General features: G+C 44.8%; 1 protein-coding gene across 5 annotated transcripts in view; it reads left to right on the top strand.

Annotated features, from left to right (window-relative positions):
• Positions 1 to 14,503, top strand: part of Vps13b (vacuolar protein sorting 13 homolog B) — a 441,647-nt gene that overhangs the window by 410,613 nt on the left and 16,531 nt on the right. For all 5 annotated transcript variants that reach the window (XM_026789767.1, XM_026789768.1, XM_013354110.2 and 2 more), the window contains 2 exons: positions 3,311 to 3,429; positions 11,436 to 12,241. In XM_026789767.1, the coding sequence (XP_026645568.1) occupies positions 3,311 to 3,429; positions 11,436 to 12,241 (925 nt within the window). The remainder of the gene's footprint in view (positions 1 to 3,310; positions 3,430 to 11,435; positions 12,242 to 14,503) is intronic.

Raw genomic sequence — 14,503 nt, 5'->3', positions numbered from 1 at the left:
CATAGATGGTGAGATTATCCAGAATTCGTGTTGCTCTCCTTTCTCCCCTATCCAAGCCTTTCTGTTTTAATCATCTTAGAAATTTATCTTTCTCCTTTGCCTTTCTGGGAAATGTGATTAAATTCGTAGCATTAGCTACTGTCTACCACCTGATCACTCCGAGACCCCTCTCTGGCCCACATATCCTAAGCTCCAAATCTGTATTTTTGGCCACTTACCAAACTTCTCAGTCCAAAGGGCTTGACAAGCACTTGAACCTCAACCTGTTGCCTCCCAGACCGCGTGCAACCAAGGGTTGCTGGTAAATGCAGCCCAACAGAGAGCCACAGGCTTGGAAGTTTGTGGTAACTCAAGCGTGTGGGTCTTGAGCATGAACTTGTAGATGATGCCACTGTGTTGTCAGAAGGTCGCGCACACCTGACCCGTGTCTCCGCTTTGTTAGTGTCGATATTTCCCAGAGCAAACACCTCACATGGCATTGATACACAGTCTGCCGAAAGCTGCTCATCTCAGGCACGCGAGACGCTTTGCCGTTAGTGCACCACAGAAGGCCTCGGTGGAGAAAGTGGACTGGGAACTTTAACCCGAGGTCCAGCACAGAGACAGCACTGCGGACAGCTCACGGTTGAGAGGATGGCGTCTCAGCACCTCGCACAGCTCTTCGGAGGCAGTCTCCGTAGATACCACCCTGATCCTAGCTGAGGTGCTCTTTAAAGAAGTTAGCACAGCTGGGTGTGCTGATGCATGCTTCTGCTGTATACCAGGTCCAAGGCCAGCCTGGTCTACAGGAGAACCTGTCCCAAAAGAAAAGGCCTGTGGCGTGCGTCCGTCACCTCAGCATGAGCAGCTGGGCAGCAGAACAAGTGTGGGGCCTCCTGGGCTCTGTGAAACAGCTCAGGAGCTTAACAAAAAGTGAGGACTTCATACATGGGAATGTAAGTAACAAGGCTTAACCTTCCCAGTGTGGGGATGAACATTTGATGACAAATGAGTCATAGTTCAAGTCAGCTGAAAACATAAATGCCTAATTACCGTATTTTTGGGTCATTGTAGACGAACAACTCTCTGCACAAGGTAAGCTTTATATGATCTTTAACTTAAAGTTTCAGAAGTAGGACACTGCTGTCTTTTATCATTCTTTAATAATAGGCTTTCTCTGAGGAAGGAAAAGTACCTAAAAATTTTACTTATTCTTGAGTGTGTGTGTGTATTAGAACATATATTCTGTGGCACAGTCGAGAGGTCAAAGAACAACTTTTTGAAATTGATTTTCATTTTTCACATTAACATGGACTCTGGGATCAGACTCAGTTCTTCAAGAGTGTTCAGCAAAACACTTTACCTGATGTACTGGCTAGTTTTATATAAACTTGATGCAAGCTAACCATTTGGAAGAGGGAAACTCGTTTGAGAAATGCCCGCCCCAGATTGGGCAAGCCTGTGGTACATTCTTTTGATTGAAGCTCACTGTAGGAAGTACCACCTCTAGACTGGTAGTCTTGGGGCTGTAAGAAAGCAGACTGAGAGCAGGCCACTAAGTAGCACCCTCCATGGCCTCTGCATCAGCTCCTGCCTCCAGGTCCCTGCCCTGACGTCCCTCACTGATGGAATTTAGATGAAATAAACCCTTTTTCTCCCAAGTTGCTTTTGGTCATAGTGTCTAGCACAGAAATAGGAACCCCTGTAACACTAAGACAGTGGGATAGGCAATTTTGTTGGTTAAAAGGTAACCAGAATAGGCTGGAAATAAAAGATAAGGTTGCCTAAACTCTCTCTCCTAAGAAAAAAGCATGAAAATTTGAGGTGGGACAGGATAGGGTGAGACAGGAAGTCAGGGCAGCAGGATGCATTGCAGTGGGAACTGGGGACCAGTGAGGATGGGAGGAGGGGCGAGCATACAAACTTGACTGGCAAATAACTTATTTCAGTGTGGGCACCATACTAAAATGCTTTGTAAGTCGCTCTGGTACCCATAGTCCTCTCATGGGTTCCTGGAGAATACACAAGGAATGTCTTCCTGTGTCTCACCACAGAACTGGTTTTTTTTTTAATTAATTTATTTATTTATTAAAGATTTCTGTCTCTTCCCTGCCACCACCTCCCATTTCCCTCCCCCTCCCCCAATCAACACAGAACTGGTTTGCTTGGGAAAGTTAAATTGGTATAATTTTAAAACACTGTTTGCTAAATATAAATGTGATAGTCATTTTGGTAAACATAGATGAAGGACCAGAAAAGCACAAGTTCCTTTACTTGTTTCTTATTGGTAATGGCAATTAGAGGAAGGCTCCTGGCATTCTTGCCTACAGCAGGTAAGACGTGAACTTCCCATGGCGCTCCATCGGTTACTGTTTCCCTTCGTCACCAGACAAGAGAGCTTGGGTGTGAAGGGATTTCCTCCGGCTGTGGCAGCCCTGGCACAGAACGCAGAGCAGCAGCGTGTCTGCAGTCACACAGATCACAGTCACTGCTGGTGCTCAGCACCCGCGGTCCCTTTTCCTCCTTGGCATGCTTCCAATTACGGGTCCATCCGTCTTCCACATGGTCTGTACCAACACGCCCTGCTGCCTCTGTCTCCTCATCTAGGGGTTGTCAGTCTTGTTTGTTTTTTCCTGGCTTGGCCCTAGGTCTATTGCAGATCTCGCCTCTTGCCTCTGCCCTCGGAGAATCTCAGCTATGAACATGATGTTCCTGGTCTGTGTTCAGACAGTTATCACTTAGGCATCAGGGGTATTGAATGCAGAGAGGCTGTGTGTTCTACTGGCCTGGCACCTGGCTTCTGAGACAGTTGAAGCTCTTACTTTTAGCTCTTAGTCCACTTTCTCGTGGTTGAACAATTAATTTTGATACTAAGCAGATTAACTTACCTGAAGTTTCTGGTCATATGAGGGCCCTTGGGGGTCTTACTGATAATTCTGGAGATAGTGTATTTTTGTTTTCCACATGGGGGGTGTCCCTGTAATAGTAAGACACCCCCACATTGCATTCAGAGTCCTGAGTTGTTCCCCCACAGCCCTTCATATGCACATCTAAAGCTGGCCCCAGGGCTGGCATCCAGCCCACGTGGGGTTGGTGCCAACTCCATAAGCAGAGAATGAAGACACTCCTGCTCCACCATCCATCATTTCTCTCCTGTGAACCTTACAGCCTGGATATTGAAAAATCTGGATTTAATTTTTTTTTCAAGTCAACCGAATAGCCTGTACACATGGTTAGAAAGTGTTTGCAGTGTTGAATCAGGACTTGAAGTTAGCCATTTCAACACCACTCTTATTTCTTTTTAATCAGATTTGGACCATTCTTTTGGCAGGTTGTGTTCCTTACCGGCTTCGGATATGTGTATGTGGACATTGCCCATCAGTGTAGCACGGTCTGTATCACTATAGCCCCAGAAGGAAAAGCAGGACCCATGTTAACCAGTGCCAACAGGTAGGTCTGTTTGCCTAAGAGAGCACAGTGAGCTTTCTTCTGTAATGTTATACACCACTATTTATCATTCCTGTTGTCTATACACACATAGTGAAGTGTTTGATTATCATGTAATCCACAAGTAAAGATCTAGTTGTTCAATTTTTCCTCGAGCATATATAGACAATAATAAAACATCTATTTTGAGTCTCCTGGTTCAGTGGTAAGTTCAGCAAACTGATTTTCGAGCTACTGAATTTTGTGATTATTTTAAGTTAAGGATATGAATTATTTGCATAGCTTATATTTTTATTTTTATTTCATTTTGGGGGTGAATGCTCATGCTGTGGTTCATGTGTGGCAGGTTAGAGGATACCTTGCAGGAATTGGTCATCTCTTTCTACCATGTGAGTTGTGGGGATAGAATTCAGGTCATTAGACTTGGTGGCATAAACTTCTACCTGGGAGCCATCTTGCTATCCCCTCTACTGGTGTGGGAAGTCCTTCTGTCTATGTGTTGCTTTTTTTGGGGGGGGGTTAATGATTAAAGAATCTGCCTTGGCTGGTGATAGGGCAGAGTAGAGCTAGGCAGGGAAGACTAAACTGAATGCTGGGAGAGAGAAGGTGGAGTCGCTAGACACCAGAGGGGAAAGATGCGAGCTGCCAGCTAGAACCTTGCCAGTAGGCCACAAGCCTCATGATAAAATATGAAATGTTAATGGGTTAGTTCTAGATGTAAGAACTAGCTAGCAATATGCTTAAGCTATTGGCCAAACAGTATTGTAACTTACACAGTTTCTGCGTGGTTATTTTGGGTCTGGGCAGCAAGGAAGGAACAAGCAGCTTCCTACAACAGCAATGTGGTTACATTCTATTTTTAAGTGAATGACTATAATGAATACAGGTAAAGACATGTTTTTCATCTCCCTTACATGATTAAACATTTTACATATTACAGGTAAAAAAACTATTCCAAGAATCCACATATATTGATACCCAAGCAACTTGTTACAGATTAACCATCTAGGCAAGCAAGATATTCTTCTCAGTCAGGTCTTTTACTGGCAGGATGCATTTTGCAGTTACAAAGAAAGGGCTTTATTATCTTGAAAGGTAGTCACAAGGAATCTTAAAGGAATCACAAACCTAAACTTTAATGAAAAAGAATCAGTCAGCTCTACTTAAATCTTTTTTCCCACAAGAGGATGCCAGAGCTCAGGACAGATGTCTGCGAGCCACCCTGTGGGAGCCGGGAATCGAACTCGGGACTCTGGAAGGAAGGCAGGAAGGAAGGGCAGTCAGGCGATGAGTGCTCTTAACCGCTGAGCCATCTCTCTGGACTGTTTCTACTTTAAATCTTTAGGGTACATATCCACTCATTAATAGTTTTTTCTAATATCAGGAGATTGAGGGCAGAAGTGGGTATAAGGAATTAATCATCACTTTTGGTAATCAACCAATCCTAGCAAGAAAGGTATGTCAGCCAAAGTTAACTGGGCTGTTTTATTCTTGTTCCCTGACCTCGGTGAGTTCCACATTCGACTCTGTGGGTTTTCACCTCAAACAACAAAACCTCTTAGCCTAGCTTTATTTTCAAAGCGTTGTTTCAGCTGTGATGCCCTCCGGGACCTGTGAGCACAGCTCCCAACATGGGCTAGGTAGTCATTAACTTGAGCTACAATCTGTCAGCTCCTGGGGTGAAACTCGTGGGTCCTGGGTGTGTAGCATCGCCTTGTATTTTTATTCATGAAAACTCGGTATGAGCTATCTTTATTATTATCAATTTAGGCAGTAAATCTTAGGGAGGGATCATCTTCTTGACAATCCACAGTAAAAATGCCCAGTAGGATGGAATGTTTCCAAGAGATAAACACAGTATATTACAGGCAGTGAAGATCTCCCCAAGTCCACTCACAACATGCTCGATAGCAGAGGAATATTGTAGTAATAAACATGTAAAGGCACAGCAGAAGCAAAAGACAGTCTGGGGTCTGTACTCCCATGGCCTTGCCTAAACGAGATTCACCCATCAGAGAGTTTCCTCCTGGTAGTCTGACACCTCGAACTTCAATTGCCACCTGCTGCTCCTTTGACAAGCCCACCAGCAGGAATTGGTACAATTTTCTTGAACGGTTTCTACATATTAAAAACTTCAAAACTCCTTTGGTTTAGAACAGTGGTTCTCAACCTGGGGTTGATGGCCCTTTCACGGGGGCATATATCAGATATCCTACATATCATATATTTATATTATGATTCATAACAATAGCAAAATTACAGTTAATGAAGTAGCAACGAAAACATCTTTATAGTTAGGGTCAGCACAGCATGAGGAGCTGTATTAAAGGGTGGCAGTGTTCGGGGGGGTGAGAATCACTGGTTTAGAAATTCCACTTGGAAGAGTATGAGTTCAGAATAAAAATAATGAAAACAGTACATAAGAATACACACAGAGATGTTCATTTCATTGTTATTTATAGTGACATGATATTGAGAGTGCAAATGCTTATCAAATATATCAAAAATCACAGGATGTAGGTGGTAATGGCTGCAGTGGACCAGTAGAAGCATAGGATCTAATGTAATGTAAGACATCATTAGGATGCTGAATATGTGTTCCACTGTGTAAACAGACACCTGTATGTTTTTAGACAACTCTGGAAGAGGAAAAGTCAACATTAGTGATGGATGTGGATCTTCCAGTGCTTATTTATTAATTTCTATACAGATGGATTTTTCTTTGGGCCTCCAGCTCACAGTTAACAACACAGAGACTTATATTAATTATGAAAGCTTGGCCTTAGCTTAGGCTTGTTTTTAATTAGCTCTTATAACTTAAGGCACTTCTGTTAGTCCGCATTGTCATGCAGCATGCACGCTGCTTCCTCCATGTCTTCTTGCATCTCTCTCATGAGCCTGGATTCCCCTCCTCCTTTCTTTCTCTGCCCAGAAGTCTCACCTGTATGTACCTCCTGCCTAGCTATTAGCCATTCCACTTTTTATTATACCAATCATGGCAGTACATTTCACACAGCGTATAAATACCCCACAACATCTCCTGCTTTTGTCTAAATAGATAGGAAAGGTTTTAACTCTAACACAGTAAAACTACAATAGAAGCAATTATTAAGGAAGAAATAAATTCACAATGTCCAGTCCATTAGTATTTGGCAAATTCAAGAAAATATTCCGTTGTCTGTCCTATCTTGGTATGTCCAAAGTTTTCTACCTCTCTTATTTATTATCCTAACTTTTATTATCAACCCAAAACTATCTTTTTAGACCTCAAAACATTATCTTAGGTAAACAACTTAAGCTTTTATGTCTCTCAACCCTATATGTTTTACACCTTTTTTGTGAGTTTCTTTTCTGAATTTGGTAGCAAGGAAAACTCTAACTATAACTAATCTTCAGTTCCATCATGACCTAAGAAGGATATACGCTAAACTGAGCAAACAGGAAGTGCAGAGCAAAAACTTTCAAAACTATAGAAACGACAGAAGCAGCTTGCTGCCTAGACAGTCACCCAAGGTTTCTCTGTAACATCTTCAACCTGAAGGCCTAGAATATCTGACAGACTTTTCCATGAAGCAGGAATTTTGAAGGACTGTCCTACCTTGTCTTGGCAAAGCTTGGCAGTTTCTTCCTTTTGTGTCCTGCTTGTTCAATTTGGAGAGCATGCTGTCAATGGTCAAGGCAAGTGGCTATCTGCCACAATGATAGCACACTCCATATGAAGGTTCTTTGATGTCCATACTCCTTCTTTTAAAGTAAATTGGTGCGGCCTGTAGCATATCTATCTCATTGTCATGAAAAGCCTTGATGCCATATTCTGTAGGTCTCTGAAGTATTTGAAGACCACCTATCTATCTAAAAATATATCTGCTTAACCCTGAAAACATACACAACTTGACTACAAGTTTGATTACTAATGATGACTAACTGATAACCTATATTTCTAATTATTCATTACATTTTTAAATGAGCTGCATAGGTAAAATACCTTAAACAAGAGTAGAAACATATATATTATAACAAAAACAAACTTAAATTTATATCAGTATACAAAAATCCATACCGATGTAAAATATTTGAGATTAATAGTTACTGTTTATTTTAAAGTAGATTCAATAATCTTTCCTTTCATCCTAACCTTTCCATATCCCCCTTTTTTCTTTAAGAAAGGGATCCTTGAATCCAACTTCCCTTGCTTAGTTTCCTTCCTTCCTTATCATGACCTGTAACAATTTATAACCAACTTCCCTAAATGATGACAAACATTCATAACCAGCTAAATGAGCAAAAACCACCCACCCCACCTCTTGGGAATGTGGGCATTGTTGTGTCCTTCCTGTTGTCTATGGGGTGATGGCATCTTTAGAAGACCCTGAGAAAATTGAGATAGTGGTCCAGCCCCGGGAAAACAGCTGTTTCCTTTGTTGTTTAGTCTCCGTGTGATAGGAAAGTGCAGGACCTGTCTGACGTCTTGTCTAGAGGATGTAAGGCTGGGCCATCTCAGCCTCCAGCTTTGAGGTTGCTCTGGATACAGAATTTTGAGAAACAGCAACAGAGGCATTCTGCGAGGCTGGATCACCTGGGCTACTTATCTCTATTGGTGTCTGGTTCTTTTGTTCTGAAAACACACCACCTTTTAAAGGTAACATACATACCTGCACTAGCACAAGCATGGAATGTGCAGTGTACAGAGATCAGCTAAAGGTGAGTTTTTGTTCTATGTTGAGCAGGGAAAAAGCATCTATAATATAAATCAAACCAAACTATAGTATAAATCTCTATCCATACCCTATGAAAGAATACCATGTAATAATAAGTCTTAAGAACTCTGTAGCCAGCAGGGTTTACCGTGTCTCATGCGGTCTCAGAACTGTTCCCACATTACAGGGATCAGCAGATAACATCACTTGTCTTGTAGTCTTTCTTGTTTTTTTTCTTCTTGTCTGTAGCCAAGATTTTCAGGGGGTTTCTCCCAATCAAATCTGATCTTCATTAAGTTTGAAGAGAACCATAACTCTTTGTTTCCTGTAGAAACAAAGGCACACCTCTCATAACACATCATATTTTCTGACTTCCATTGTGAAGTTAAAACATTCTTAAGATCTATAGATCGGCTTAGTCTAGCAGTTCTCATAATCTGATGTCTCATCAGCTGTTGTTTTTGTTCATTGGCATTTTAAAAATTCTAAGTCAACAAAGTGCCATACTGGATCCAAACACCCTGTGTATCTCCCATCTTTATGTGGATTTTTTTTTTACTCTTTCCTTAAGACTTTACTATATTATTTATAAACTATTTTTTCTATGGCTGTCTAGACCCATATTCTTTTTTCAGCATCTAAGCACATTTTTAAACGTATGCACCTTTTTAGAGGTTTCCTGTGTCTGAACACAGCTTTAAGCGCCTGAAGTGCTCTCTGACCCCATAGAACAAATCTTCCACGACCATGTCAGCCCATGTCAGCTGAGAGCACGGTGCTGGCACAGGTCACTAGCTGGCTCCAGCCCATAGGCAGTGGCCAGGAGCTGCATCTCTGTACTCGAGCAACCTGCCTGAGATACTATAGAACTCGGAACCCACATCTGATTTTGTCCCAGACTTAGCTTTCTCTGGTCCTCTGTATGGGCATTTGAGCCACAGCATTGGGCACCGTGAGAAGACAGACTTCTCCCAGGCTGTCAGCTCCAAACAGCAGCACAGGGACTTTATTAACTAGTAGAGCTTGCCCTAGCTTAGGTTTGTCTTTAACTTAACTGTTTCTCCTGATCTGCATGCTGCCGTGTGCCGCCCATCCTGCCGCCCCCTCCACCTCGCTCTCATGGGCCTAGATTCTTCCTCCTCCTTTCTGCCCAGAAATCCTGCCTGTATCTCCTGCCTGGCCATTCAGCTTTTTATTTCACTAATCACAGCAATACACTTTCACACAGTGTATGAATATCCTACAACATTTCTCTACTTTAAATTTCTGTAATGGTTATATTTAAATTACAGTATAAAATTATAGTGTCAATTTTCATACATTGTTTAGGATTTTTAAAAATAAATTTCTTGTACCTTTGTATGACTGAAAACTCATTAGTTCAGACCTTGCTACTTTTTTATAATATTTCAAATAATATTAGATAGGATGCTTACTTTTTCCAAACATGTTTGTTTAAAAAAATAGTATAACAAAATTGGAGAGTAAAATTTGAATTATATAGAATAAGATCTCAAGTCTACACAAGTATTTCAGAAAATTTTATCTAAGGCTTGAGTGTTAATGATAGTAGCCACAACCCACACATTTGAACGATACAGTGTCTACTCATATTTGTTTGCCTTGCTCTTCCCTGGGTCATCCATTCGAGTGCTTACTAGATGTGAGTTCTGTTCCAGGGATGGGGAGTCAGTGAGAAAAAAGATGGAATCCTTCACAAGATTCCGTTCTCACAGGCAGCGATGGGAGAGGCTGGAGCAGAGAACCCCCCGGGTGTGGTAGAAGATCATCAGCACTCTAGAGGGTTAAAAACAGCCAAATGAGAGAGCGTGAGGCGAGGAGCCTCAGACAGGGACAGTGGAGTTGTGAGGAAGTTAGTTGGAAGGAAGTCTTTTCAAGAGACTGGCATTTGAGTGTGGGCTTGAAAGGAAGTGCTTTCCAGTCCCAGCCAGTGAGATGAGAAGGGCATGAGCCAGACGGAGGCTGAGGGCTGGAAGGGGAGCAGTGCCTGATTTAGTGCCTCGTGAGCTATGGTGAGCGCACGAGTCTAACCCTGGTGAGCATTTAAGCAGAGAGGTCATGTGAGACTTACTGTGTAGAGCATTGGCTGTTCTGTTGAAGTAAGATCCAGAGAAATGAGGGCAAAAGCAATCAGGAACCTCTTCCAGTTGCCGTGGGTATTCACACTAGAGGCCCTGCTATGGGGAGAGTGGTCAGATTCTGGACATTCTCTTATGGAGAGCCCGAAGGAGTCCTGCCGTTAGGATAGGGACTGAAATAGAAGCCTCTGGAAGGATTCTGATCCTCTAGTTGGATGCGGTTGCCATCGACAGAAATGAGAGAGGCCGCGTAGACTGCGGGTAGGAGCAGAGCTCCATCACAGACGTGGTAAAGTTGTTTGTCAGTGGAGACGGGGAAGGAAGCCATGTGCTAAGTCTGAGCACCACCGGGGGAAGAGAAGAGGATAAGAGAAGCATCACCAGGGGAGCAGAGAGTTCTGTGAGAACACAAGGGGGATATGTGTCCTGGAAGAGGGGGCTGCTAACAGCCACAGATGGGGCTTTTGCTTTAGTGCTAGTGGCCTTGATAAGGGGTGACTTTGTCAGATTGGGGAACATAAGCCTGCCTGCAGCAAGCTTCAGAGAACAGAAAGGGGAGACTCGGAGGTGGTATGTGTGGAGATGCTGCAGTTTCTCCTAAAGAGGGCTAGAGACATGGAAGTAGGCAGAAGGAAGAAGTGAGGCGGTAGCAGGGCTGTGTCTGCTCAGAAGAAGATACAGTGTGTTCAAGCACAGGCAGGATCGCAGAGGAAGGGAGTGTGGAGCACCTGGCACTCTAGAGCAGGTGAGGAAGGGAAGGGTGTTGGAGTACCCCGAAGAGAGCATGGACCTGACCAGGGACTCTTCAGCTCTCAGAGTGAGGGCAGGGTGGGCAGGACACACCACACACAGTGGTTGTAGGTCCGTGCTGAACTGGGGCTTTCTTCTTGCTCAGCTCTTCTAACATAAAGAGTATTGCTGATTTTTTTATCTGCCATGATCATTATAACAGAGAACTAGTGCATAGAAATGAGGGATTTAGAGTAAAAAAAAAGGGGGGGGATCTGGTGTTGATAAGAAAAAACACCAAAAAATGACAAGAGCTTGTAATAGTCCCAATGGGAACGTTTCCCAGCTGTCTCCAAGCATGGCTGTCTCTGTCCAGACATGCACTGGAAGTTGAGTTCTTATTTGTTTTATGTCCCATCATGGGGTACACAGTGAGGCACTGTCCTTAAGGAAGAGACACTAATGAGCTTTGCCCTTCTTCTAGAGCTCTGGAGAAGGTGGTTACTTTTAAAACATTCATCACCCGCCTGAGCCTGGCAGTGACTGACGACCTCACACACCACAAGGCATCATCTGAGCTTCTAAGGCTCACTCTGGACAACATTTTCCTCCACGTGTGCCCTGTGCCCGGTGTCCTCCCAGGGGAAGAGCCTCCGTCCACCCTGCTCCAGCTTTTCAGTGTGGAAGTCTACTTCGGGGACCTGCAGCTGGACAACCAGCTTTATAACAAGTCCAATTTCCACTTCGCTGTCTTGGTCTGCCAAGGAGAGAAGACAGAACCAGCTCAGGACTTGAGAGTGCAGAGTCTCCTGGTCTCCAGCAAAGCCTTGGAGGAGTACAAAGAGAACTGCTTCATCAAGCTTCACCTCACTGTGTCTGAGGGGACGGACTTCCTTTTTGATGTCAGTGAGTTCTCTGTTGAACTGAAACCAGCACGGCTCTATGTGGAGGATACCTTTGTCTACTACATCAGAACTTTATTTGACACCTACCTTCCTCACAGCAGGGTGGCTGGAGACCAGGCACAGCTCTCTGCAGGGGAGCAGGTGCTGCCCATGCAGGTGAGACAGCACGCCAGGGCCTTGGTGAACCCAGTGAAGCTACGGAAGTTGGTCATCCAGCCAGTGAACCTCCTTGTCAGCATCCATGCCTCTCTGAGGCTGTACATAGCCTCCGACCACACCCCTCTGTCCTTCTCTGTGTTTGAACGAGGACCAGTGTTCACCACAGCGAGGCAGCTGGTGCATGCGCTGGCCATGCACTATGCTGCAGGGGCTCTCTTCAGAGCAGGTGAGGGGTCTGTGGTGGGCCAGCACCGGGGCAGAAATGGCTCTGTCTGTCTGACAGCACAGGGGAGGGCGGGGAAGGGGTAATGCGTGTAGGCTGCATGCCTAACAGAACTAGAGCTAGGTGTGGACTGTGACGGGCAAGCCTTGGATGACTGCCACACCTCCCTGAGTCTGCATTTCCATCTGAGATCAGCTGAAGGATGCCAACCCTGGCATTTTACTTGGCACTTAATAGACTCAAGCCCTCATAGCTATAATATTTTAAATGTTACCTAACATAGAAATCAGTTAAATTTAGCAAACACATTTTTGAATGCCTTACAGGCACAAGACTCTGTCTCAGAATACGAGTGCAGCTGGGAAGTTCAGCCTGGCCCTCAGCTCCTGGCCTGAAAGACTTCCAGTTCTAGGTGGCCAGTTTCCCTCTGTACTGATCGTGTAAGTGGGAAGTTCAGAGTCAAAGCACGTGCAGAGAGCCCCGTGCATCCCCAGCAGGCACTGCCTGGCTCGACAGAGCACAGAGAAGGCTGCGGGTGGCTCTGTTCAGTGGCAGGCAGTGGCCTGCCACAGACTGTGGGATGCTTTTATGCTAGGGGCCGAGGAGAGAGGCGAGGTTTCTGTTTCCCGTCTCTGGAAGAGCCTACACAGGGTGTCTGGGTGAGGGCAGAATTTCCCATGGGGAGTACTGTGCGCTAAGGATCAGGAGTCCCTGTGATGTCAGCTACTTGACAGCCATCGTCTCCAGGGCGTGTGTTTCTGAGACAGGGCCAGGTTGATAGCCTGGTCCTCGTGGTCACTAGCAGTCATGTCCAGAGCAACACCACACTTGGCTTCGTTAAGTCTTAAGAAGCTGAAGACTGACTTCCTGGAGTGACGCAGGTAAGAGCTGCTGTCCTTTCGTCCTCGGGCCTTGTGCTTACAAATGCATCACCAGAGACAATTCAGACTGTGACAGTTGACGAGAGGCCAGTAATCATGCTACATGCATAAGACTAAACTTTCTCCTTGATGACATACAAGGAGAGAATAGGGCTCTCCTAACTTCACTGTAGGAGAAAGTGGCAGCTGCTGGCTGAGAGCCTTTCTCACTTGTCTGGATAGTTTGCACAGTAGTGAAGAAAACATCTCCCCTTGCTAAGGAGTCATTGTAAAATAATCTATAATACTTTAAACTGAATAAATGTGTGTATCTGCAAACTACCCCAGACTTACACTTCTGGCCGGTTGGCTTGTAGCAGAGCTAATCAAATGCTAAAGAAGGAGGGAGGCTCCCTGCAGGAAGATGGGCTGGAGGACAGACCACCTGTGCCCAAGCAGCCATGGCCTCTGTGCCTTAGTGCTGAGCTGTCTGCCTTGTTTACTAGGGGAGCTCATGTCACCCTCTCTCAGGCTTTTTCCTAATTCACTTAAAATCCTGTGATTATCTCAATCTCAATACATAGAAGGGAAGAAATTCTAATACCAAAGCTGGATTCTTTAGAGCTGTGGAAATATGGTCACTAAAACACTGGTCAGGCAGAATGTTTTCTGAAGAAAGCAGTCTTCGGAGCAGTGAGAGATAGAAAGATCACAGTGAGGGTGGCTGACAGGCCGAAGGGACTCACATTCCTGTAGAGGGGGTGAGGGCTGGCTGGGAGGAAGCAGGGTGTATCCACCTCCCTTGGGTCAGCATTCACCCACTGGACCCGAGAAGGTTCCTGCCTGGAATAGTTGAAAACACCCTGACCTCATTTCTAGGGAAGCTTGTGAGGTCATTTGATGAGGCTTTAACAATAAATGACTGCTAATTAGAAACGGGTGACCCTATTCAAAGGAGGGGCGTGGGCTTGAGACTTTCCGAGGTCCTTAGCTGCCTCTCACTCTCAGACCAGGCTAAGTAGACTCAGGTTAGCCACAAACGTTCCTGACAACTAAGCCAAAAATGTGTAGATGGCCTTCTGTAGTCTTGAGTTCAACCATCAGTAACCTGAAAGTACCAAAGGATCCCGTGTGAACAGGACTTTTGTCCACGACGTTATCCCTTAAATATGCAGCGTAAAGAGGCCGGCAAGATGGCTGGCTGCTGGCCCAGTGGGTAAGGGCGGAAGGAGAGGGCTGGCCCTTACAAGTTGTCTCCTTGCCTCCACAAGTGCGCTGTGGCCTTTGCACACCTGGCCTCCACGAGTGCACTGTGGCCTTTGCACACCTGGCCTCCATGAGTGCACTGTGGCCTTTACACACCTGGCCTCCACGAGTGCGCTGTGGCCTTTGCACACCTGGCCTC

This window comes from Microtus ochrogaster, unplaced genomic scaffold (genome assembly GCF_000317375.1).
Source record: "Microtus ochrogaster isolate Prairie Vole_2 unplaced genomic scaffold, MicOch1.0 UNK29, whole genome shotgun sequence".
Taxonomy (NCBI): domain Eukaryota; kingdom Metazoa; phylum Chordata; class Mammalia; order Rodentia; family Cricetidae; genus Microtus; species Microtus ochrogaster.
The sequence above is the reverse complement of the archived record's forward strand: the minus strand, read 5'-3'. Positions and strand labels throughout refer to the sequence as shown.